The sequence below is a fragment of the Schistosoma mansoni genome, chromosome 1 (genome assembly GCF_000237925.1).
Source record: "Schistosoma mansoni strain Puerto Rico chromosome 1, complete genome".
NCBI lineage: Eukaryota > Metazoa > Platyhelminthes > Trematoda > Strigeidida > Schistosomatidae > Schistosoma > Schistosoma mansoni.
This window is the reverse complement of record NC_031495.1, coordinates 49,545,863-49,566,618: the sequence shown is the minus strand read 5'-3', so window position 1 is coordinate 49,566,618 and position 20,756 is coordinate 49,545,863. Positions and strand designations below refer to the sequence as shown.

Here is a 20,756-nt window from a genome sequence, read left to right as displayed (position 1 = left end):
CATACTGATAATAATCAAAGTGGATAGAGTATCGGAGAAAGAAGAGGAGGCTAAAGCACAATTATATTTGAACCAATTACATGTTAGCTAATACATTTACTAACAGAACTTGTACGAATAAACCTTATTCACTGAAACATTGCAGTACTACTACTACTACTACACAACTTATTGATCTCATCAAAAACAGTATTCTCATTCTAGTTCATATAATTTTGAACCACTAATCATTGAACACCATAAATGCATGATTAATTGAAAAGCTGAAAGGTCATACGAAATTACACAAAGACATGTTATATTTCATCAAATACAGACATATTAGATTCATCAGATGTACTATTTTACTCGAGTAAATAAAGTTCATCCTAAGTTCATGCTTATTCGTTTGTATATGTTTTTTGGTAGAAAAAAAACTTTGATACCAATTAACTAGTAACCTTATTAAATAAATAAGCAGAATCGTTTATTGATTTCACCATAAGGTATGCAAGAGAAATTCTACTGTAAGTGTTTACAAAAAATATAGAATATGAAATATGTCAATATGATGAAGAGTAAAAGGAACACAGAATTATCATATTTATTCTTATTGATATCTGAATAAAATTTGAAAACTTCATTGACAAATTACAGTTTACGCTAACTAGTAGTGAATAGGACAGAAGAGTGTATTAGATTAATCTCTTCTAATTTACTATTTTCTATAAGAAAATAGTATTGTTGACGATAATGAAATATCTACGATTGAGAATCGTATATTCCTCTCTCAATACTCATGACAATAATCCCGAGAGGTTACAATAAATCGATATATTTTGGTATGTTTCGTACTGTCTGTATTAATGAATATCCATTATTTAAAAAGCATAATCAAATGAATAAACAGAATAAAATGAATTTCAAAAATCGACATAATGCGTTGTAAATCGGTTCTCATATTAAAAATTATATAATTCGATAATAGAATAAATTAAGTAAACAGAGCCATACAATTTATTATCAGTAAATTATGTGAAAACATAGTGAAATATCGAATAAATGTTAGTGACAAACAAAAATTATTGACAGTAAACACCGTTCATGTTATTACTGAAAAAAATTTTAAAGCGAGAGTAATCCCTAGTGTGTACATCATGAAGTGAGTGGCTGAATTAGTGGTTAATTTGTCCAACTTTTGACCACTAGGTTGTAGGTTCAAGTCCCGTTTTATACATATCATTTTGGTAAGCCGACTAGCATAGCAAGCTCCCATACATAGATTTTGGATTAAAGCTAAATACAAAAAGTTGTATTTGATGAGTTGAATTATCACCAACGAGTATGAGATAACTCTTAAGAACTACAGACAGTTTGAATTCATTAGATAAAATTTAGTGAGAAAATGAGTAAGGTAATAATTCAGAACTAGACAAACAAAGCACAAGTAGGGAAAAAATAACTGTTTTCTGGGTTGCAATTCTTAGTTCTAACTCTAAATTTATGTGACCCATAACAATACACATCACTACAATATACAGTATAAAAAGTGATAAGAATGAAGCCAGATTATGTATTTAGTCAACGCAATAGTGTAGGTTGAACAGATATATTGGTGCGAAGCTGAATTAAATACATCAACCAATTTCACACAGAATAAATTAATATTGAGAGGTTGTCAGTTTAAAAAATTGAAATAACAATAAGATAAACATTTTATGTACACTAATTATGCGAACAAAAGTAAACTGAGGTACGTATATTTGTCAATCAAGTTAAATTGCATAAATCCATAATGAGAAACAAGATTTATCCAAATTTACGTTCCAATTTACTCAATCAGAACTCGTTTTTAATAAAACCGTAACTTAGGAGAAATTTGATGTCTTCGATAAGAATTCTTTCATGTGAAACAGCAGTTCCGGTGAACTAAGGAAATATCAATTTGTACGATTCATACATCAGATATCATCACAACAAGGATAACTGTCAATCTAATGAGGAATAAAGTTCGAAGTAATTACATACTAATATTCAAATGAAGAGCTCTAAGATCGATTTATTTTGTGAGAATTTATAACCCTACATAGTACAGATATAATAAATGTTGTGAACTCTAACAGAATATATCATCAACTTTATAAAGACTCTATCTTAGTACGTCACTGCATAGAAACGGTGTAAAAATATTATTCAAAAAAACTGAATCAACACTATGAAGCAAAAAATCACCTTAAAGTCGGTAGGCTTAGATGATTTCGAAACGAGATCTATCTTAACATTCATCCAATCAGAATCGAGTTCATGATGAGAAGGTGACTGCCAAAGTTGATCATTTGAACTATAGAATAAAAATTCGACTTTATAAAGACTTTCCACAAATAAATTACCAAAATACTCCCAAAGCTCCAGTTTGCTCACGACGAATTTCTTCACAAGAACTATGACGTTTTGAACAGTAACACAAAGCCATTAGGATAAAAAAAAATGATGACTACAAATAGTAATTATAACAGTATTTAGTGATATAATAATCCGTTATGGATTATAAGATGTAGGGTATTAAAGAAAGCACAGGAAAGTAACAAGAGAAGAAAGGAATTTCATACAGTGAACAAGCAAACATACACTGAACAGTTTTATTCCAATGATAATTATAAACACACAATGACTCAATTCATCAGTCAGAATAATATTTTATATATTAAACTCTTAATTTGTTTAAATAGAGAAAGATAATTAATTATTGTAATTTGACAATCAATCTGTGCTAATTAAAGTAGAAATAGCACTGTTGGGACTAGTTAACCAATAATTTAAAGACAAATGTTTAAACAGCTAAGTTATATCTAGTTATTTATAACATGATAAAAAGCAATGAAGTTTGAAGAGTAAATTTCAGTAGGAATTAATGACATAATAAAAAAGTAATATAATGACGTTGAAGTCTAGCTTTGAAACTCTTGACAAATATTCACCATTGAGTTCAACTAAACTATGAAAACTTTATAGAATCCTAGTTATCATTGAATAGGTGATAAAATTCCAATCAAATCCAATTTATTATAAGCTAAAACTGTTTCGTTTAACAAATAGGAATATAACCATTAAACTATAAACCAGTTCTAAAAGAATTCCAGAAGTGAGAAATTTTTTTAAAAAATGAAGAGAAGAGGTAAGGGAGTGTTGTGTGTGACGTATCAAACATACGGCAATGCATCATCATCGACATCATGCTGATAAATCACATTTCAATGAAAACTAATTAATAAACTGAATAGTAGCATTTTATTCACAAAGTTGAATAATTTCATAAACACTAAATACATATTTTCGTTAGCATTAAAATTTCGTCAACATATTATATTTCTATTCAAATAAACAATAAATATTCTTACTTAGAATTCAAACAAACGTTTAAATCATGAATTGACTGAGTGAAAAATTTTAATAATAGAGTTAGTGGTGCCAATAAATCGATCAGAAGTAGAACTAAATGAATCGGAGTCCGAACCTGTGATTTAGCAGTTTTTAAAACACGATTTAGTCGATATAATTACAGATAAACTATTTTGTTATATTTCCTGAAATTATTTTTATGAAATATCTACACTAGGGACAAAGTAATACAGATAGCCTAAAATAAGGAATATATTATAGTAGGCCCTGTCCACAACAACGTTCGTTCTAACTAAAATTAAGTTTTCGATTAACAAAGACATTAGCAGTTATTAATAATTCGTTGTATGACTTCTCTTAGCTAACCTTATAGTCAGACAGTGTTGACTCAGACTGATTGGTTATTTGTTGATCAAGTTGAATGAAAACAATTTGCCAAATAGATTGATTGAAATCCGGTAAACTATTAGAGTTCACAGATGACCAAATAGGTTTATTGGCACTGGAAAATTTAGATAAAATACAATAATCAACATATTGATATAATATACAAAAGTAACAGAAGAAGAGAATTTACCTTGACCAAACTGGTGAACAAACAGTTTTATTTTCACGATAATGATCTCAAAGCATGTTTATGAAAAAGAAAAATCGGAAGATTGAGTCTCAATCTAATCAACAAATCCACAGAATGAAATCTAAATTTCCATATATGAATAACTCCGTTAAAGATTGATAAGAATTTAATGTTAAGAACATCAAATTCAGCGAAGGAATCTCCTTTCAATAAATTTATTATCAAGCTGTGCAATTGTATAATAGATTAGTTGAAAAAAGAGATCACTTCGCTGAACTTTGTGTTTTTAATGTCTCAATGGAAATTATATGTCTTTCAAAGAATGAATTGCTTGAAAATTTGAAGAGTTTAGTGCTAACTTATACTAACAACTGCATACTTTAATCCTTTAAACTGGACTACAATAATCTGCAATACAGAACCTATGCTAAAATTATTCAATATGTTATAAACAGTCACTAACATGAACTTTAAAAGATAAGTATCCTTTTGAAAATCTCGTGACTGATAGCTAATTTTTAATCTATGAATTAACGCACTGTGAAACACATGCAAAATCAAATATAGGTAACACCTACCATACTACAGCTGGATCTCCACGGTATGTTACACGATCACATGCTCTATAAATTAGGTAAAATTTTATATTATAAATGTAATACTGATGTTCACAAATTCGTTATTACTACAGGTTATGCACTAAATTAGTGAAAGTGAATAGTGGGAATATAATTTAAATAAAAGGAGTAAAGAAAAGATGACTTTAAGAGGTATCGAAGAAAAAAGAATAACACATGCACTCTCCAACCATCTTAAGTTTTTTTCGAAAAAAACCCAAACAGAACGAATGCGATATGTAATAAATAGCTTGTATTTCGTAAAACGTTTTATGACTGTCTACTATCATTCATTAAAACATCTTAGAAGTCAATAACTATACAAAATGATGATTTAGAAATGTATATATTGTATGGTAAACTTGACACCTTTTAAATTAGATTGTTATTATTAAAATGTGATTACCAACCAATATTAACACAGATTCCATTGACTAGACTTTGAATAGTATAAAGAATCTATTAAACACAATAATATATGATAGTAAAAATAATAAGTAAATTGAAGCTAGACCACCATGGAAAACCTGAAATCACTTGACGGCTGTTTCATCCTGCTGTGGGACTCCTCAGCAGTGCGCGTTCACGACTCCACCTCATCAAATTCGAACCCAGAACCTATCAGACTCGTGCGCGAGTGCTTACCCTCTAGACCACTGAGCCGGCATCCAACTGTGTTAATGTCTAACTTCAACCAATCCACGAAATCGAGCAACCGTCCACCATTGTCTTCAGTGAGTTCCTATCTCACAACAGACTTGGTTAAACTCCACTAGTCACTGCTTCTCACTAGAACTCCAGGTTTTCCATGGTGGTCTAGCTTAAATGGACTCATGATTTCAACCATAAAATTATTAAAATCTCCACAGAAAACCCCTTGTGATAATAAAATATGAAATAATATTTCATAAAAATAATCAATTTTAAACCAATGTAAAAAATTGTTTTATGATTTTATTGTATTTATAAATGTGAAAGTAGATTTATTTTAAAAAAAGGCACACAAAACATTAATATGACCACAAAAAAATTACCTTAGTGATACAGCACAATAACTATAATTGAATTTTCATTCAAATCTATTTAACAATAAATTATGATCACTGTTCACAGAAAGGCACAATTATCATGGTTTCACCTCAAAGTTAATCAATAAAAAGAAGTATAATATGAATATATATCTTAATACATATTTATGTGGTGAACTATGATAGTTTAAGTATTTATTTTTATCTGAACTATATGAGACATAGTGAAAACTATGAGCAAAGTTTTGTAAACTCAATGAACTACATAGTAATAAAAAATGTTTATTCATATATATATATATATATATATATATATATATATAACCCAAGTGTAATTAATTTTACAAATATATCAAACAGGTTAACAACTCAAAATACTACTAATAATAAATGCATTGAAACCTAGAAACTAGATGTACGAGGATGTATAATCTGTATCGCACTACTTTATAAGAGAGTGCTATTCACACTACTTGAATAATTTCAAGTTTATATTTTAATCACAATTCCGATACATCTTAGAACTATTTGGAATATTGACTATGAAACGTTCGTTTATGATATTTGACTATACACAATTGGTGAGAATTTTATTTATTAAGTGTACTTCTTTTAAGTAAAAAAAGAATTCATGCAAACAAACATTAGTGGAGTTGGACAAAACAAAATGTTTATGAAGTATCTCTATAAATAAAATTCATTTCAAGTGTCACAAACGAAATAAATTCCCAACACTAAAAGAATACGAAATAAAAACAAAGTTTACCGATAGTCCCACATTGTGCATGAACTAGAGAAATTATCAACAAATATATGTTTGACGAAAACTCGATTCTCGTTAATTCCAACACTTCTATTATCCACTTAGTATTGTTTGTTTCAATCTTCCCATTCATCAAACAAACAATACTAAGTGAATTTAATCTTCAACCCATTGCACAAGCAAGTGGCTATCAGGATTCAGTGGCCGAGTGGATAACGCGATAGCGTTTAAAGCGAAAAGTACTGGGTTCGAGTCCCAGAGTGAACATTAACTCCGAGATGCAGGTACATGCAGCTGACGAGTCCCGAATGGGACGAAACGCGTGTCCTGGATTCCACTGCTAGCCACTATCCATCTTTGCTTACTTCTATTATTATTATTATCGTTATAATCAATTATAACGAAATATGTATTTAAACAAAATAACACATATGTTGATTAGTACGCACTTTATAACTTATGTCAGATGATATGGAAGAAGTGGATAAATCAATTTTCGCAACAGACCATAATACATCATTCGATATAACATTGTTCGACGCATATTTTGATGACCATAGATCAACATTTTCGCATGTGACTGATGATTTACCGAATTCTTGAGTACTATGCTTTATGCATGATCTTGTAAAGTAAATAAAAATTTATTTTTGTTTAAAAACAAAAAGCTATCAAAATTATACATATACTGCTTATAAGTCGAAGAAAATTAAGGATAAATTAAGTAATTGATAGAATCAAATGAAGAAATACAAATACATACATTCAAATGACTTTCACAAACAATCTCATTTTGTCCACACATCATAATTAAAACTAAGCGATAACATAAAATATGGGTATGTACCTGGCAAACAGTGAGAAATCACACTTGTATGAGTAACGTATAAAATTTTAGACTTCACAGATTTGTGGTTTTATTTTATGGAATTTAAAATATCATGTTACCGTAACTTTTTTTCCGAGAAAAACCAAATCCTTCATTTAAAAACACTGATTCTAAATAAATGACGAACACTAAACTTTCATCAGTTTATGTATAGTTAGTGTGCTTACAAATATGAATAAATGTTGCAAGTATAAATATTAACGAGAGATTGCGTAAGTAACGAGGCAGACAAATTACATCACACTTTCTAAAATACTTCTCCGTAAGTAAAAAAATAAATTGAGACAAAAAATGAACAGACCCAAGAGATAAGAATAAAAAATATTAATTTTTATTCAAATGATATATACTGTGAGATAATACTGAGGATATTTTATTACGTGAATTATCAATACGTTGAATGTCTTTGGTAGTTAAGACAAAAAATATATTTAAATGACGTGAAACTTAAAAGACAAGTAGGCTCCGTTATTGAGCTAATTCTCCCTTCTATTATAATAGAATGGAGCTATAGAAATGAAACGATCAGTATGTGTTATAAGATACCTTACGCACACACACACACACAAATACACCTTCACACCTTATAACTTGAATCTGTTGAAATGATAGAATCACGTTGTTGATTTTCATGTAAATCAATCTTAGCAACAGACCATACATTTGAACGATATATACGCGCATTATCATCTTCATTTGATGACCATAAATCATGATTTTTGCATAAAACAGCAGATTCCCCACGTTCATAAGTATTTTGTTTAACACAGGAACTTTAGAAAAGAGAAAAATATAAATACAGGTTACTTTTTAACAGATTAATTCAAGAGTCTAGAAGAAAAATCGTAATTTAAAAGAAGTAAAAGCATGGTAAAAGAGAAAGTTGTGAATAGAGAAACAAGCAAATATAAATCACAGGAAAGATGTCAAACATAACTTTTAACAGAACACAAGCAATCAGAACAGTTATTAAGTAATCAGTGGATGAATAAATGTAACTTTTCCCAGATAGTCATTCGATCGCTATTATATTTTCTTGTATTAACTAGTGAATTCGGTTGCCTGAAATTGGAATATAACTACTGAACTAGTACTCACCAGTACGGAGTAATTTTTCCTTACTTCAACGAAGATAATGTTAAAAATAAAGACATGGGCTTTACTATTGACCAAAGCTAATTAAAAATGCTCACATACATACACACCTTGTAACTTGAATCAGGCGTAGATGAAACCTCTTGTAAATCAATTCTAGCTGTTGACCACTGTTCGAAAATTTTACTCAAAGATTCTGAAGACCATAATTCTGTATTCTGACATGTTACCGAAGTTTGACGATTTTGTGTATTACCATGCTTGATGCATGCACTTAAAAAATTAATTCAGTAAAATATATATTTATTTATTATATTAACCATAAGGAATAAAAGGTATTCAAGTAAAAAGTAGTCATAAATAAAGTTTAGAAAAGAAAAGGTATGATCTCAATCATGTACACATACAACCAATCAATAAAGCAATCCCAATATTTACTGAATATCCAAAAACTCAAGAAAATCCATGAAGCACACCAAAGTTAATGAAATAAAATCAGTCAGATTCACAGTCAACATATGTTCGATTGCCGGTTACAAAATGAGAATGGATGAATTTCCCTTTTTTTAAACCTGTAAATAATTCTTTGAGTCACTAAGCTTACAAAAGAACACAGAAGTATAACCTTACTAGTCTATTATTCAAAGTTATATAAACCGTTTAAATTACCGGATTCATAATTTGACAAGATATGTTTTATAATAACTGACAAGAACCATTTATATGATAAGTTACTGAACAATTCACAAACACACACACCTTGTAACTTGAATCGGAAGATACTGTAGGATCTTGTATTTCAATCCGGGTTGTAGACCATTCACTAGTTAAAGCATTGAGAGAACCTGACGACCATAACTCCGTATTCTGACAGATAACCGAAGTTTGGCGATTTTGTGAAGTACTATGCTTTGTACAAGCACTTAAATCAAAAAACATAATTAAGAAGAATGATATACTGGAAGAACGATTATACGCCTAAAAAGAAGTGGATTTTTGAAGATGGAAAACACTAAAGAAAATTAACAAAATAGAAGTAGTATTCATAGTCACGCAAACTCGACTCAATTCAATTACAATACATTGAAGTATAACCCAGCATTCTCAAGAAATGAACCAAACTAGAATAATGGTTAAATAATTGTAAATATGTTCTAGAAAAAATGAAGGTTTAATGTATTTTCAATTGAATTTATTATAATATTGGTCGATGATCACTAAAAGTTTGGTAAAATTTTTGAAAAGAGAATCCTACTACCATACTCCAAAGTTCTGTGAAAAGTTAGCTAGTTAGTTAGTTAGTAAGCCATTGTATTTGTGAAGAAATTCATTTGGTTTGCCATTATTATTAAGATCACTATTACCATTACTACGATTATTATTAACATAAGTAGTAATACTATTGTTCGACTATTGTAATCACGTAAAAAATTATAATGATACCTTACATGTCAAATGAGTAATCCATATAAACAATATGAAATTTGCAATAAAGCACGATTAATCAATTGTAAAAGCTTATGAAAAACAGTCACAAAAAAGAAATAACTCAACTGAGATTCACTTTAAAACACAGAAATTTAACATTCAACTACTACCAAGATTAATTATACGAACTCAGTTTATTAACTTAGTATGGGAAATTTAAGGGTAAAATGAAAATAAACTTCTCAAACAATTAACCTCTAAGAACGACATCTAAACAACAACAACAAAAAGCTAAACCACATAAACCAACAGCATTTAACACAAAATATTTTTGGACTAAAATACAATTTGAAGGTAATAACACTAGTTTTGTTAGTACAGTACAAAGAGTAAAACAAATTACGATATAGTATAAAACACTAGTAAATTATAATGAGAAATACAAAGATCACTTACTATAATGAGAACTTAAAAAACTATGATATTACTATCCCAGTATTTAGAGAATATAAAAGATTCGTAAAAAAGTCCATTCAAAATTAAATTATCCTATAAGAATGAGATTATTTAATTCATTTAAAGTTTCAGCTTGAAAGAGAAATGCATCAATACGAGAAAAAGAGAATTCAGCGAAGAAAATTTTCTTTTCGACGAAATCATTTACTTAAACTGTACATTCGTATATATAGTTATATGGAAAATATATGTCTATAGGATGTACAGCTTATGTAAATGATTTCATAGAAAAGAAAATTTTCTTCACTGAATTCTCTTTTTCTTATTCAATGACATTATGAGTTACATCAATAGAAGTATACTTATTAACATGATAGTTTATTTCACAAAGTTAAGTTGAACTAAAGTAAACAAAAATTTTGACCTAAAAAACTGAAAAAAAACAATAAAAACTTGGGTGTACTAAGCGGAGATTAAATACTATCCTTAAATTTATTAATTACATTTACATTACCGTTATATCATGAACTAGGCATGAATTTCATACAAAAGAAGAAAAAAACACGGAGAATAATTAACCAATCAAAAAATGATTAAATAAAATCATACAGTTTAAATTTTTTTTAAAATATTAAATAAATTAAATATTGACCTTATAATCAGTTATAATTTGTTCATTTGAATCAATCAATGATAGAGTAATTGTTTTCCATAAAGATTTTGAGGATAACAATTCATTTTGAGTATGAAATGAATAATCTGACGTCCATAATTTTTCATTTTCACTAGAAAAATCAGTATAAATAATAATGATCGAAATAATTAAAATTATAGAAAGAGTTAACTATGAAAAAATTATTATCAGAAGGGGTTTTTGTGGAAATTTAGTATTCTCATAGTTGACAGCGTGAGTCAATTGAACCTAGACCACCAGGGAAAACCTCGAAGCACTGAACGGTCGTTTCGTCATATTGTGCGACTCAACTATGAAAATACTAAATCTCCACAAAACCCTTTCTGATAATAATAATAATAATATGCTCACTAGTGACTGACTTCGAGAGGTGATTCCAGGAGTTCTAGTGAGAAGCAGTGACCAGTGAAGTTCAAACCACGTATGTTGTGAGATATCAACTCACTGAAGACAATCGGTGAACGGTTGCTCAACTTCGTGGATTGGTTGGAGTTGGACATAAACACCATCGGATGCCGGCTCAGCGGTCTAGTGGTTAAGCGCTCTGGCGCGACACTGGTACGTCCTGGGTTCGAATCTCATGAGGTAAGGTTGTGGATGCGCACTGTTGAGGAGTCCCACAATATGACGAAACGGCCGTCCAGTGCTTGCAGGTTTTCCATGGTGGTCTAGCTTCAATTGACTCATGCTTTTAACTACAGAAGAATTATCATTTTATTAAGTAGATGAATACTATTTTTGACTGCATCAAATATGAATCCTTTAACGGTAAGTATCAAATGAAGACGATTATGAACATTTTGCTTTTTTTGAGACAGATAATTGAATAACTTCATAAATAAGAGCTTTATTATATATTCTCCTTGATGTTTTGTTGATTCAACTAACATTTTGAAAAAATAACATTCAATCCCAATTTACTTTCATTCTAATCTTCAAACATCTATTTTCCAATTATTTGTAGGGATTCACTGAATGAACAGAATTCGCGAAACTAGGCAATTAATTCATTTGTTTAAATAGTAATAATCGCTTGAACGTGTGCGAAAAAATCATCCATAACACACAGTCGTCTATTTTTAGGTAGAACACGTTGGTTTTAGCGATTCTAATTTGAAGATGATTCAAATGTTATCGGTGTAAAAAAAGCGGAACCAGGTTTTGCAAGTAAACAAAACAAAATTAAAAGTAATAGACGATGACATTTGGCGGACACAGTGAACGTTTCAAATCGTTTGGAAATAATGAAGCTTTATCTCAATTTTTCACATAGAACCTAAACATCCTTTTAAGATATTCACTGCAATTTAAATTTTCGGATGTACAACAACACAGCAGATGATTTTTTTGCAAGATACGTTTAACAGCTATGAACATTACTAACTAAGTGATTAGTTGAAATGGTAGCTTATTCATACAAACAAAATAACAGAAGAAATTTGAGCGAAAAATAAGTGCACAGCATATGATGAAATACTTTATACTTGGAAAGAAATAAATCCACTACGCAGCAGCCAAAGTTAGGTTAAAAAAATGCAATCATTAGCTACCTATTGTGCATCGACACCAAAAATAGTATCTAGCTAGAGGAAATGCCGAATTCTAAGCAGAAATTTTTTTGAAAAAAAAACAAATCATATTTGTATAAATGATCAAAGAAATAAGTAAATATGTATTTCTTTAAGACCTAAACACACATAGTGAGTCAACAGTGTAGTTATTATGATGTACGCATGAAAAGCATCAGTCACACCTGAATATTTCAATAAAGGTGTGAGTAAAAAACGTGATATAATTATCTTTAGGTAAAATGATGCAACATTATTGTTGGTGATTTACGAATGGTGATATAAATGGATACCTAAAACAAGAATCCAAGTAGGCTAACGAAAAATAATTAACAACAATTTTGTGTCGAATTTCAATCATTTACACTCCATTGAAATTTAACTATTAACATACAAAATTAGTATGATAATGTGAACAGATAATGTAAACTGTTTATCTACTACAATCAAAAGTTTTGTTCTTAAAATCAACAGACTTAAAAATGTAATCCATAAATCTCAGCAAATAGAGTTAACAATAAACTACTTCTTGATGAATTTTTAAATCCATCAATCTGAACAATGAAGTACAATGTAATCAAGCACTGAGAATAAACTAAAGACGAAATCAAACTAACTACTAAGCTTATTCACTTTTTTTCAAGTATTACTTAGTTACTAGTATTCCAATCAAGAAAACTCCTCAACTTGAATGTAAGAAAAACGCTAAAAATTCCTCTAGTTTAGAATCAGCAATTTAGAACTTATGTATTTGTCGAGTTCAAATCTGAAGAAAAACGAATATTCAAATGGAAACCAAGCTTCAAAGTAACTGCATAGCATATTAAGCCGTGAGAATGAGGGGGAAAAACCTGTCGCATGTAATATTAAACAAATCCAAAGCGGACAATTCCGGTGTACTGATAAAATGAGGTTATCTAAGCATGAAACAAAAAACTGTTAGTGGTAAAGTTTAACTAAATAGCGGAACAATCTTGGGATCTTAAACGATTTAACCAATCACGAGGCAGAAAAATAAATGAATGACTTATGTTGTTAGATATTAGGGACACGATATGGATTTAGTGCTGAAAACACTAAACTTAACACAGATTTTTGATTACAACACTAATTTCAAATCATATACTGATAAATGCGTCGTGATTTTGAGGTGATTCACACATTAGACATTAGACTCGGTGGTATAGTTCACCATTTACAACAATTTAAATGATTTCTATTTTTCAAAAGCAAAACAAATACAGAGCACTAGCTAGTACACCTTAATACAATATAAACAAAATATAGATAAATGAAAAAGAAATAAAAGTAATATGATGATATTGGTTAAATAATTTTAGCTAATGAACAAAACAAATGGCAATTGGTTTCAGTTAGGTTATGATGTATCTTTCCCCCCAAAAAAATGAAGGAAAACTAAATGATAAGCAAAAAATCTAGTTATGAATAAATGAATAATGTAAAACAACTTTATAATTTGATAGTGGATTATTCATTTATGTGACACACTTTTTATTTATTTATCTGGTTATGGGAAGTAGTTTAAGCTTACCACAATAATGATTCTTTTCTTCCATCTACAGTCTTTTTAGTGCATGATCTAAAATATGAATTAGTGAAATTGGAATGAGTCAAGGATAAAACTAACTATACGAATGACGACTTTTTTAGAAAATGAAATATATATTGAAAAGAACAGTAATTCATCAAAGAAATAAAGCTCAGTGCAAGATGACAGTAAACATAGGTTATTTAGAAATAAGTAAAAGTACTGAATATAGATGTTTGTAATTATTTCTATTTTATCTACAGAGATATTATATATGTATATATCATCAGACAAAATTTTAGCACACACATTACGTCACAAAACAAACATTCAATAAGCAAAGAGGCAAGTGCATGTTCACAAGTAGACTATAAAAGACAAACTTTATGTACAAGTAAAAATGACAGTTCTTAACCATACAGTTTGATATAAAGAAATTATAGAAACGGTTTAGAACTTTTGAACGGATAATGACAATTCTATGCGGAGCAAACGTGATACTATAATATTAAATGAAAATTTGTGTCAGGTTCTACATTGCTTACGACTGACCGATTGCATAAACTTAAGATGTAGATACGTACATTATGATCAAATGAATTCTTTACGATCATGAGCAATAATAAGAAAACATTTATCATTCAAAGTAAACTGCACACCTTGTAATCTTTTGAAGAGAAACCCAATGATGATTTAGATAGAATATCCACATATATCATTTTCCATAACGCTGTATTACTCTTGTCAGCAATAGTTTGCCATAGCAACTCACTTTTACTAAATCACAATATATGATTATGTACACTATACTGCTTACCAATTTTGTGATTGCATAACAAGACTTCCATCAACTTGCTCAGCTTGTTGAGAGCAAGCACTATATATGGAAAAAAGGAATATTTACAGAGTGGGTTTTGTGAAAACAAAGAAAAGTGTATCATGAAATATGATACATACTGTTAATAGGTTAATAATGACAATAAGTGGTGATCAAAGATAAGTGAAACATGGACATTATGTTTCATCATACATACACACACACAAACACAAATGTGCATTCATCCATCAAATGAGTAGTATATTCCAATCAAACAAAAAACTAAGAATAATAAAGAGGATTCACAATGTTACAGAGAGAATCGTGTAAATAATTGAAATCAAAAATATCGGTATACACTTTGTCAGTATCAAAAAAAGAAGAGTGAATTAGAGTAGGTAAAAAAAACAGTAGACACAACTATTACGCAAATTAGAATGTTATATTTACATGAAAACTTAATTTTACACTTTGTTGTTACAGATTTACAAAGACTACGTACATAAATAAAAATATATCAGACCATTATGTTAGTTTTAACTTACGAGTTCTTAGTGAAAAGCTACTCAGTCTACTATACATGAAATAAAAACATCACAACAACAACGACAAAACATTCAATCACTAGAAAAATTCATTAGCAGGCTATATTTATATAGGGATTCCGAGGAAAAAGCTTTGGCACAAAAATAGAATAGAATAAATTTAGCTAAACACCTAACAAAATTTAGGATAAGAATTACGCGGCAGAAATAAACAAGTAGATAGATAATTGACCTATTTACTAATGAGCAATTAGGCATGCAAATAGCACGTCATCCGTCTACCCGGTTCCATATACACTTTAAATATTAAATAATAATGAATAAATGAATGTATACATTACATGTAAATACGATTTCTCTAAAAAAAACCCTAACTTCAGGCATTATAATGAATCAAAAAGGATTTTAAGGTGTCTTATTCTATAATAAAGAGTTTTTGAATACATGTACTGGATTTTCAGGTTTATTTTATTGATTTATCTGACCTCATAAGGATGCCTAAAGAAACATAAAAATTTAAACCAAGCAATGAAAGGATGGTCAAAAGTTGAACTTAAATGATTGCTTGCTATTTACTGTTCTTGTTTATGAATTTTTGAGCTGTACCAAAGTTTAGCTATTTAATCTTAGTTGGATAATTTGAATGTAATCGATCAGTATTCAACCGATATTTAAGGCTCCACTAGTAAAAACCAACTGTTTGGTTTATTTCTCTTTAGTATTCACCGATCATATGTCACTACTGTATTATGTAAATCAGTAACGTCAGCATGAATCAGGATAAAAATAAGTAATAGGTTTAAATACAATCCCAACAGACTAGATAAAGTAACACAATTATTTTGGTAACAGATGGAACTAGATTGCAATTGCTTGATCACTGCGTAATATCCAATGTTATGTATGTCAAGTACTTCTTAGTACTGGTTGAATTCTATAGATGGAACTAGTAATTATGAATGGAATGAATCTATGCAACCGAATGACTAGTTATAGGTCCTTGTAGTCAGATACAGGCGCCACATAACGATGCTAAGCAATAATTTAAGCATATAATAGTCTATAACCTAACGAGAATATATAATTGAATGTTTCATTTCATTTATTTGCGAGAGGGCTGTGATACTGGCCGGGTGCCCAAACCGAAGCAGGTGATTTTCTTAGGGGGCTACACTCCGAGCCTTTGACCTAGAGGTCTAACCCACAAGGCAGTGGAGCATCGTGAGGAGATGCAGTCCCATGGTAGCCGGTAACCAACGATTGATTCATACGTCATTTGTTCCCTCAGGATACTGTAACCCATGTGCACCATTGGTTTGGAATCACGGTTTTCCAACTCCCCTAGGTGGATCCTTCATATCCACCAACCCGGTTATAGCGCCGGACATTCGCTTTTCGTCCTCTCACTTTCGTAAATAACCTAACGTTAAACAAACACACAACCAGATGTAATTTGCGACAAGCAGTTCACATTAGAAACTAGTACACATACACACATATTCATACGCAAACATACCTACATACAAAACATCACAATATCAAACTAACAACGTAAGGGTATGGAACTGTCTGAAGTTACACCGAACTTCAACATAATTTCCATAGCATAAAACATGACGAATAACACTGCTTATCGATGTTAATCAACAGACTGATTTGACTTCATTCAACTCAACACCTATACGACCATAAACAAACACATTCTTAGATACACATACACGTACATACAGCACACAATTACACACACATACAGTGAATATGAAGAGAGCATCATAAAACGACATACAGTATCAACAAATTATATAACAATCTAAAGATTCAGTGATAAGCCTAATTAAGATGAAAGAAAGATAACGAAATACGATACAAATCCCTATACCTTAGATAACCTGAAAAAGACATTCAATTACACTTAACTACAACTAATAAATGAATAAGTTAGAAACACAACAAAACAACGACAATCATCCAACAGAGATGAAGAGTAAAAAGATTGAATATTAGAATATTGAAAATGGAAGTAAAACGTCAAAGAATATAGGATAAGAATTAATAATATTAATAATCATATCAATATATATATAATTAGACATCAATCTTTTGATACAGCTCACCTTCTGTATCGAAAATTATTAATTATCAATATACTCAAATACATTAATAGTAATATGAAATAATAAAAAGTTACTAAATGAAAAAAAAATCCAGAGATGAATACTGATTGAATTACTAAAAAAAATTCAAGAAGTTACAGTAAAGAGTGACATTGAATATTTTTCAGCAAGATGTATTTTTTTACATGTTACTCGGATGAAGACTATGAAATAAACTAATCCGATTAGAATGGTACAATAACAAGTTGAAATTCCGTCGCAAGGTTGATGAATATCGGATCCCGTCATTCAATATGATGAATCGTTATATTTCATGACGTTTTCCTTGATTCCAACCATCAGTTGAACTGAGTCGTTGCACATAAATAACAAGAGTAGGAGCATATGTACTAATAACCATCTTAGATTGACAGACAAGAATTCTGAATAAACACATCCATGATGAAATTCAAAGACTGATACTCATAATAATGCGTAGAACACACGAAAACACTTCGAACAAACTAAAAATGAAACAGCCGGATGATAAGCTTCTCCTTCAATCTTACCCTGAAGAATGTCGAAGGAGAGTGAGTTGAGGAATATATCGACTGTAATTTACTGTAGATGGCTGTATTGTCTTTTTGCTTTTACTTTCGATCATGTAAGAAAACTCTAAGCATTGATAATCGATATGTGGTTTCAGACGATGAAACTTATCACTCCAAAGCCGTCCAGAAAAAACATCTGTAGAACTAGTATCGATTTCAAATGGAATCAATCTCTCCTGTTTTTCAGAGTCCGCTTGAAGTACAGATAATGACATACAAAGAATTCCATTCACTAAACCATGTTTAGTTTTTGAATGCTCGATTCGCCAATGAGCTTCACTATTTCGTGGGTCGGGCATCCAACGGCACATTCCAAATTTTTCAAAATCACAATTTGCAGGTGAAATAGATGAATGTCCATTGAAACGCTTTTCATTGCCTTTAATCAATTAAGCAAGATACAAAGGCAATAAAGTTTATGTAAAACCTTCAGATAACATACATTTCAGCCGCTCAAAGGAAATAAAAGTGGATTTGAATAAATAAGAGATAAGAGGAAGATAAAATGCACAATTATAAGTTTACGAATTTTTTAATTAGTTCATTGCTTTGAAATGAGCTGTTGCATATTAACGAGTAAGAAACTGGGATAAAATTACATAACAGTACAAATATCCTAAATGCCCCTAAATATATCCAGTCAAATAATCTGATCTGAGAAAACATGAGGTATTTCGGTGCAGCGGTAAATGTCATGATTAGATACAGTGATCAACGCCAAAAAAAAGTCAACAGAGACGGTTAGCCAACAACTCCTAGTCCATTCGGTCAGGTAGAAATCTAATCCGATCAATTACAGTGCTGTTTTTTAGATTTATCATAACGATAAACTGAAGAAGCACTATAAACCTATATTGAGTAACCAAACCAGAAATTGTTCAAATCTCAAGAACAATAAAATAAACATTTATCATCATTATCAGCATGAATGAATTACATCAATGCGTGATAGAACTAAAGCCTATTTAATTGGCTAATGACATGCATTTTATGAGGATGACAGAATTTAAGTATCTACTAAACACACTGATTTGATGTTGGCACATTTTCATGCGAAACACTTTTAGAATTATAAAAGTGGGAATAAATGGAATTTTTCATCTAACCAGATGGCTCCACTAATTCAGCTGAACACTGGTTCATTTTAAAGAATAGAAATGAAAAGGTAATGAAAAGAATAAATATAGACGACAGTTATTCCAACTATCCAAATGTTAGCCATATTATATCTCCAAGAACAGTGCACGGTAAAGAAAATTAAACTTTGCTTTGCATACCGATCGATTCAAGGTGATTTTAGTTGAATTTCAACACATTTTCGACAGTTTTATTCAATAACTTTCAGTGCATGTCAGTTGTATTTAGTTGGTTGATTTTCAATCTGCTTTCCTTTCACTGATTATTTCACTATGATTGCTTATTTAGTGACAATCACTGAACCAATATGTAAATGAATTAGCTTCGATGCAAATCCGATCTATTTCGGTCTCACACAATAAGGTTATTTTTGGAGTAATTGGGGTGGTTTATGAGGAGCAGACAGAGTTGTTAGTCATTATCGCATATTCTACATTTGAAACACCCATGAAACAAAACTGAAGATCCTCATCCAATTTTCCAGCAGAAAAAATTCAGTAATTAGTTGAATTGAGAGTTTCTTCAAATACAATATAATAATAAGCATCTGTAAAATGATTAAAGGTGGCTCCGTTCATCATTTGCTTTTTAATTCACTTTCTACATTGTCTACATACTATGTTCATATAACAACTACTTCTCTTGTGATTCAAATACAATTCTATGTAAACAGTAGTTGTTACATCTGTTTTGAATCAAAATGAAGATAACTAGAAGTTTTCTCAACAACCACAAGATCATTGCAATGAAATCTTTAGAGATTACTGAAACGTTGTTACGTATGTATAGTAAAAACGATATTATTAACCGAAAACCATAATAAATTTTTATGACTAACAACGTATTTTCTTGCTGATTCACATAAAAATTACTGAGCGAACAATCACCAAACTGCAGTATGAGTATGGAGTAGCACTTGATAAGGATAACAGATCTTACCTATCTGAATGTCTCATAATTGTTAGTCGACTTTTAAGCGCTATTTTTGATGGTATGAAATAGGTGAACTGCAGGCATCGTATCTTATGATCTTTTAGTTGCTTTTTAACACGAACATGACCACTCCACAGACGAGCTGAAATATTTGTCTCAAATTTCAAATCAGAAACATCTTGATAAAGTGATAAATCTGGATTCGGTAGAAGACACAAAGCTTTTGTCTTGAAACTAGGTATATCCACCACCTGCCACAAAGCCAACACATCTCTTGGATCCATATTCCATCCACATAATGTTCCATCTTCATAAGTACAATTTAAAGGATTACGTATATAATTGAACTTTGGTCGAATTAATAATGCAACTGAAAATAAAGTTGATTCACGTCAATCTCTTTATTTTGATAGAATAGATAAGAATATTTCACTGACAAGTCAAAATCAACAATCGCGCACAATAATGAAGCCAAGTCGAATTTCAAAAGGTAAGTTAAAAATAAAGGTATAATAAATGGAAATGGAAAATGAATTTGGAAAGGATGTAGGTGGATTTCGTAATTCATTTTGATTGGT

The 20,756-nt window shown here is 30.2% G+C and overlaps 1 protein-coding gene and 1 non-coding gene across 2 annotated transcripts in view; one reads left to right on the top strand and one right to left on the bottom strand.

Moving 5' to 3' along the window:
- Positions 1-20,756, bottom strand: part of Smp_148620 (hypothetical protein) — a gene marked incomplete at both ends in the record, with an annotated part of 62,106 nt that overhangs the window by 34,716 nt on the left and 6,634 nt on the right. The window contains 4 exons of the mRNA XM_018794714.1: positions 14,702-14,819; positions 14,860-14,919; positions 18,067-18,487; positions 20,216-20,525. Of these exons, the coding sequence (XP_018649098.1) occupies positions 14,702-14,819; positions 14,860-14,919; positions 18,067-18,487; positions 20,216-20,525 (909 nt within the window). The remainder of the gene's footprint in view (positions 1-14,701; positions 14,820-14,859; positions 14,920-18,066; positions 18,488-20,215; positions 20,526-20,756) is intronic.
- Smp_tRNA_02286_Pseudo_TTA.1.1 lies at positions 6,558-6,629 on the top strand. The gene has a single exon. It is a non-coding gene (tRNA).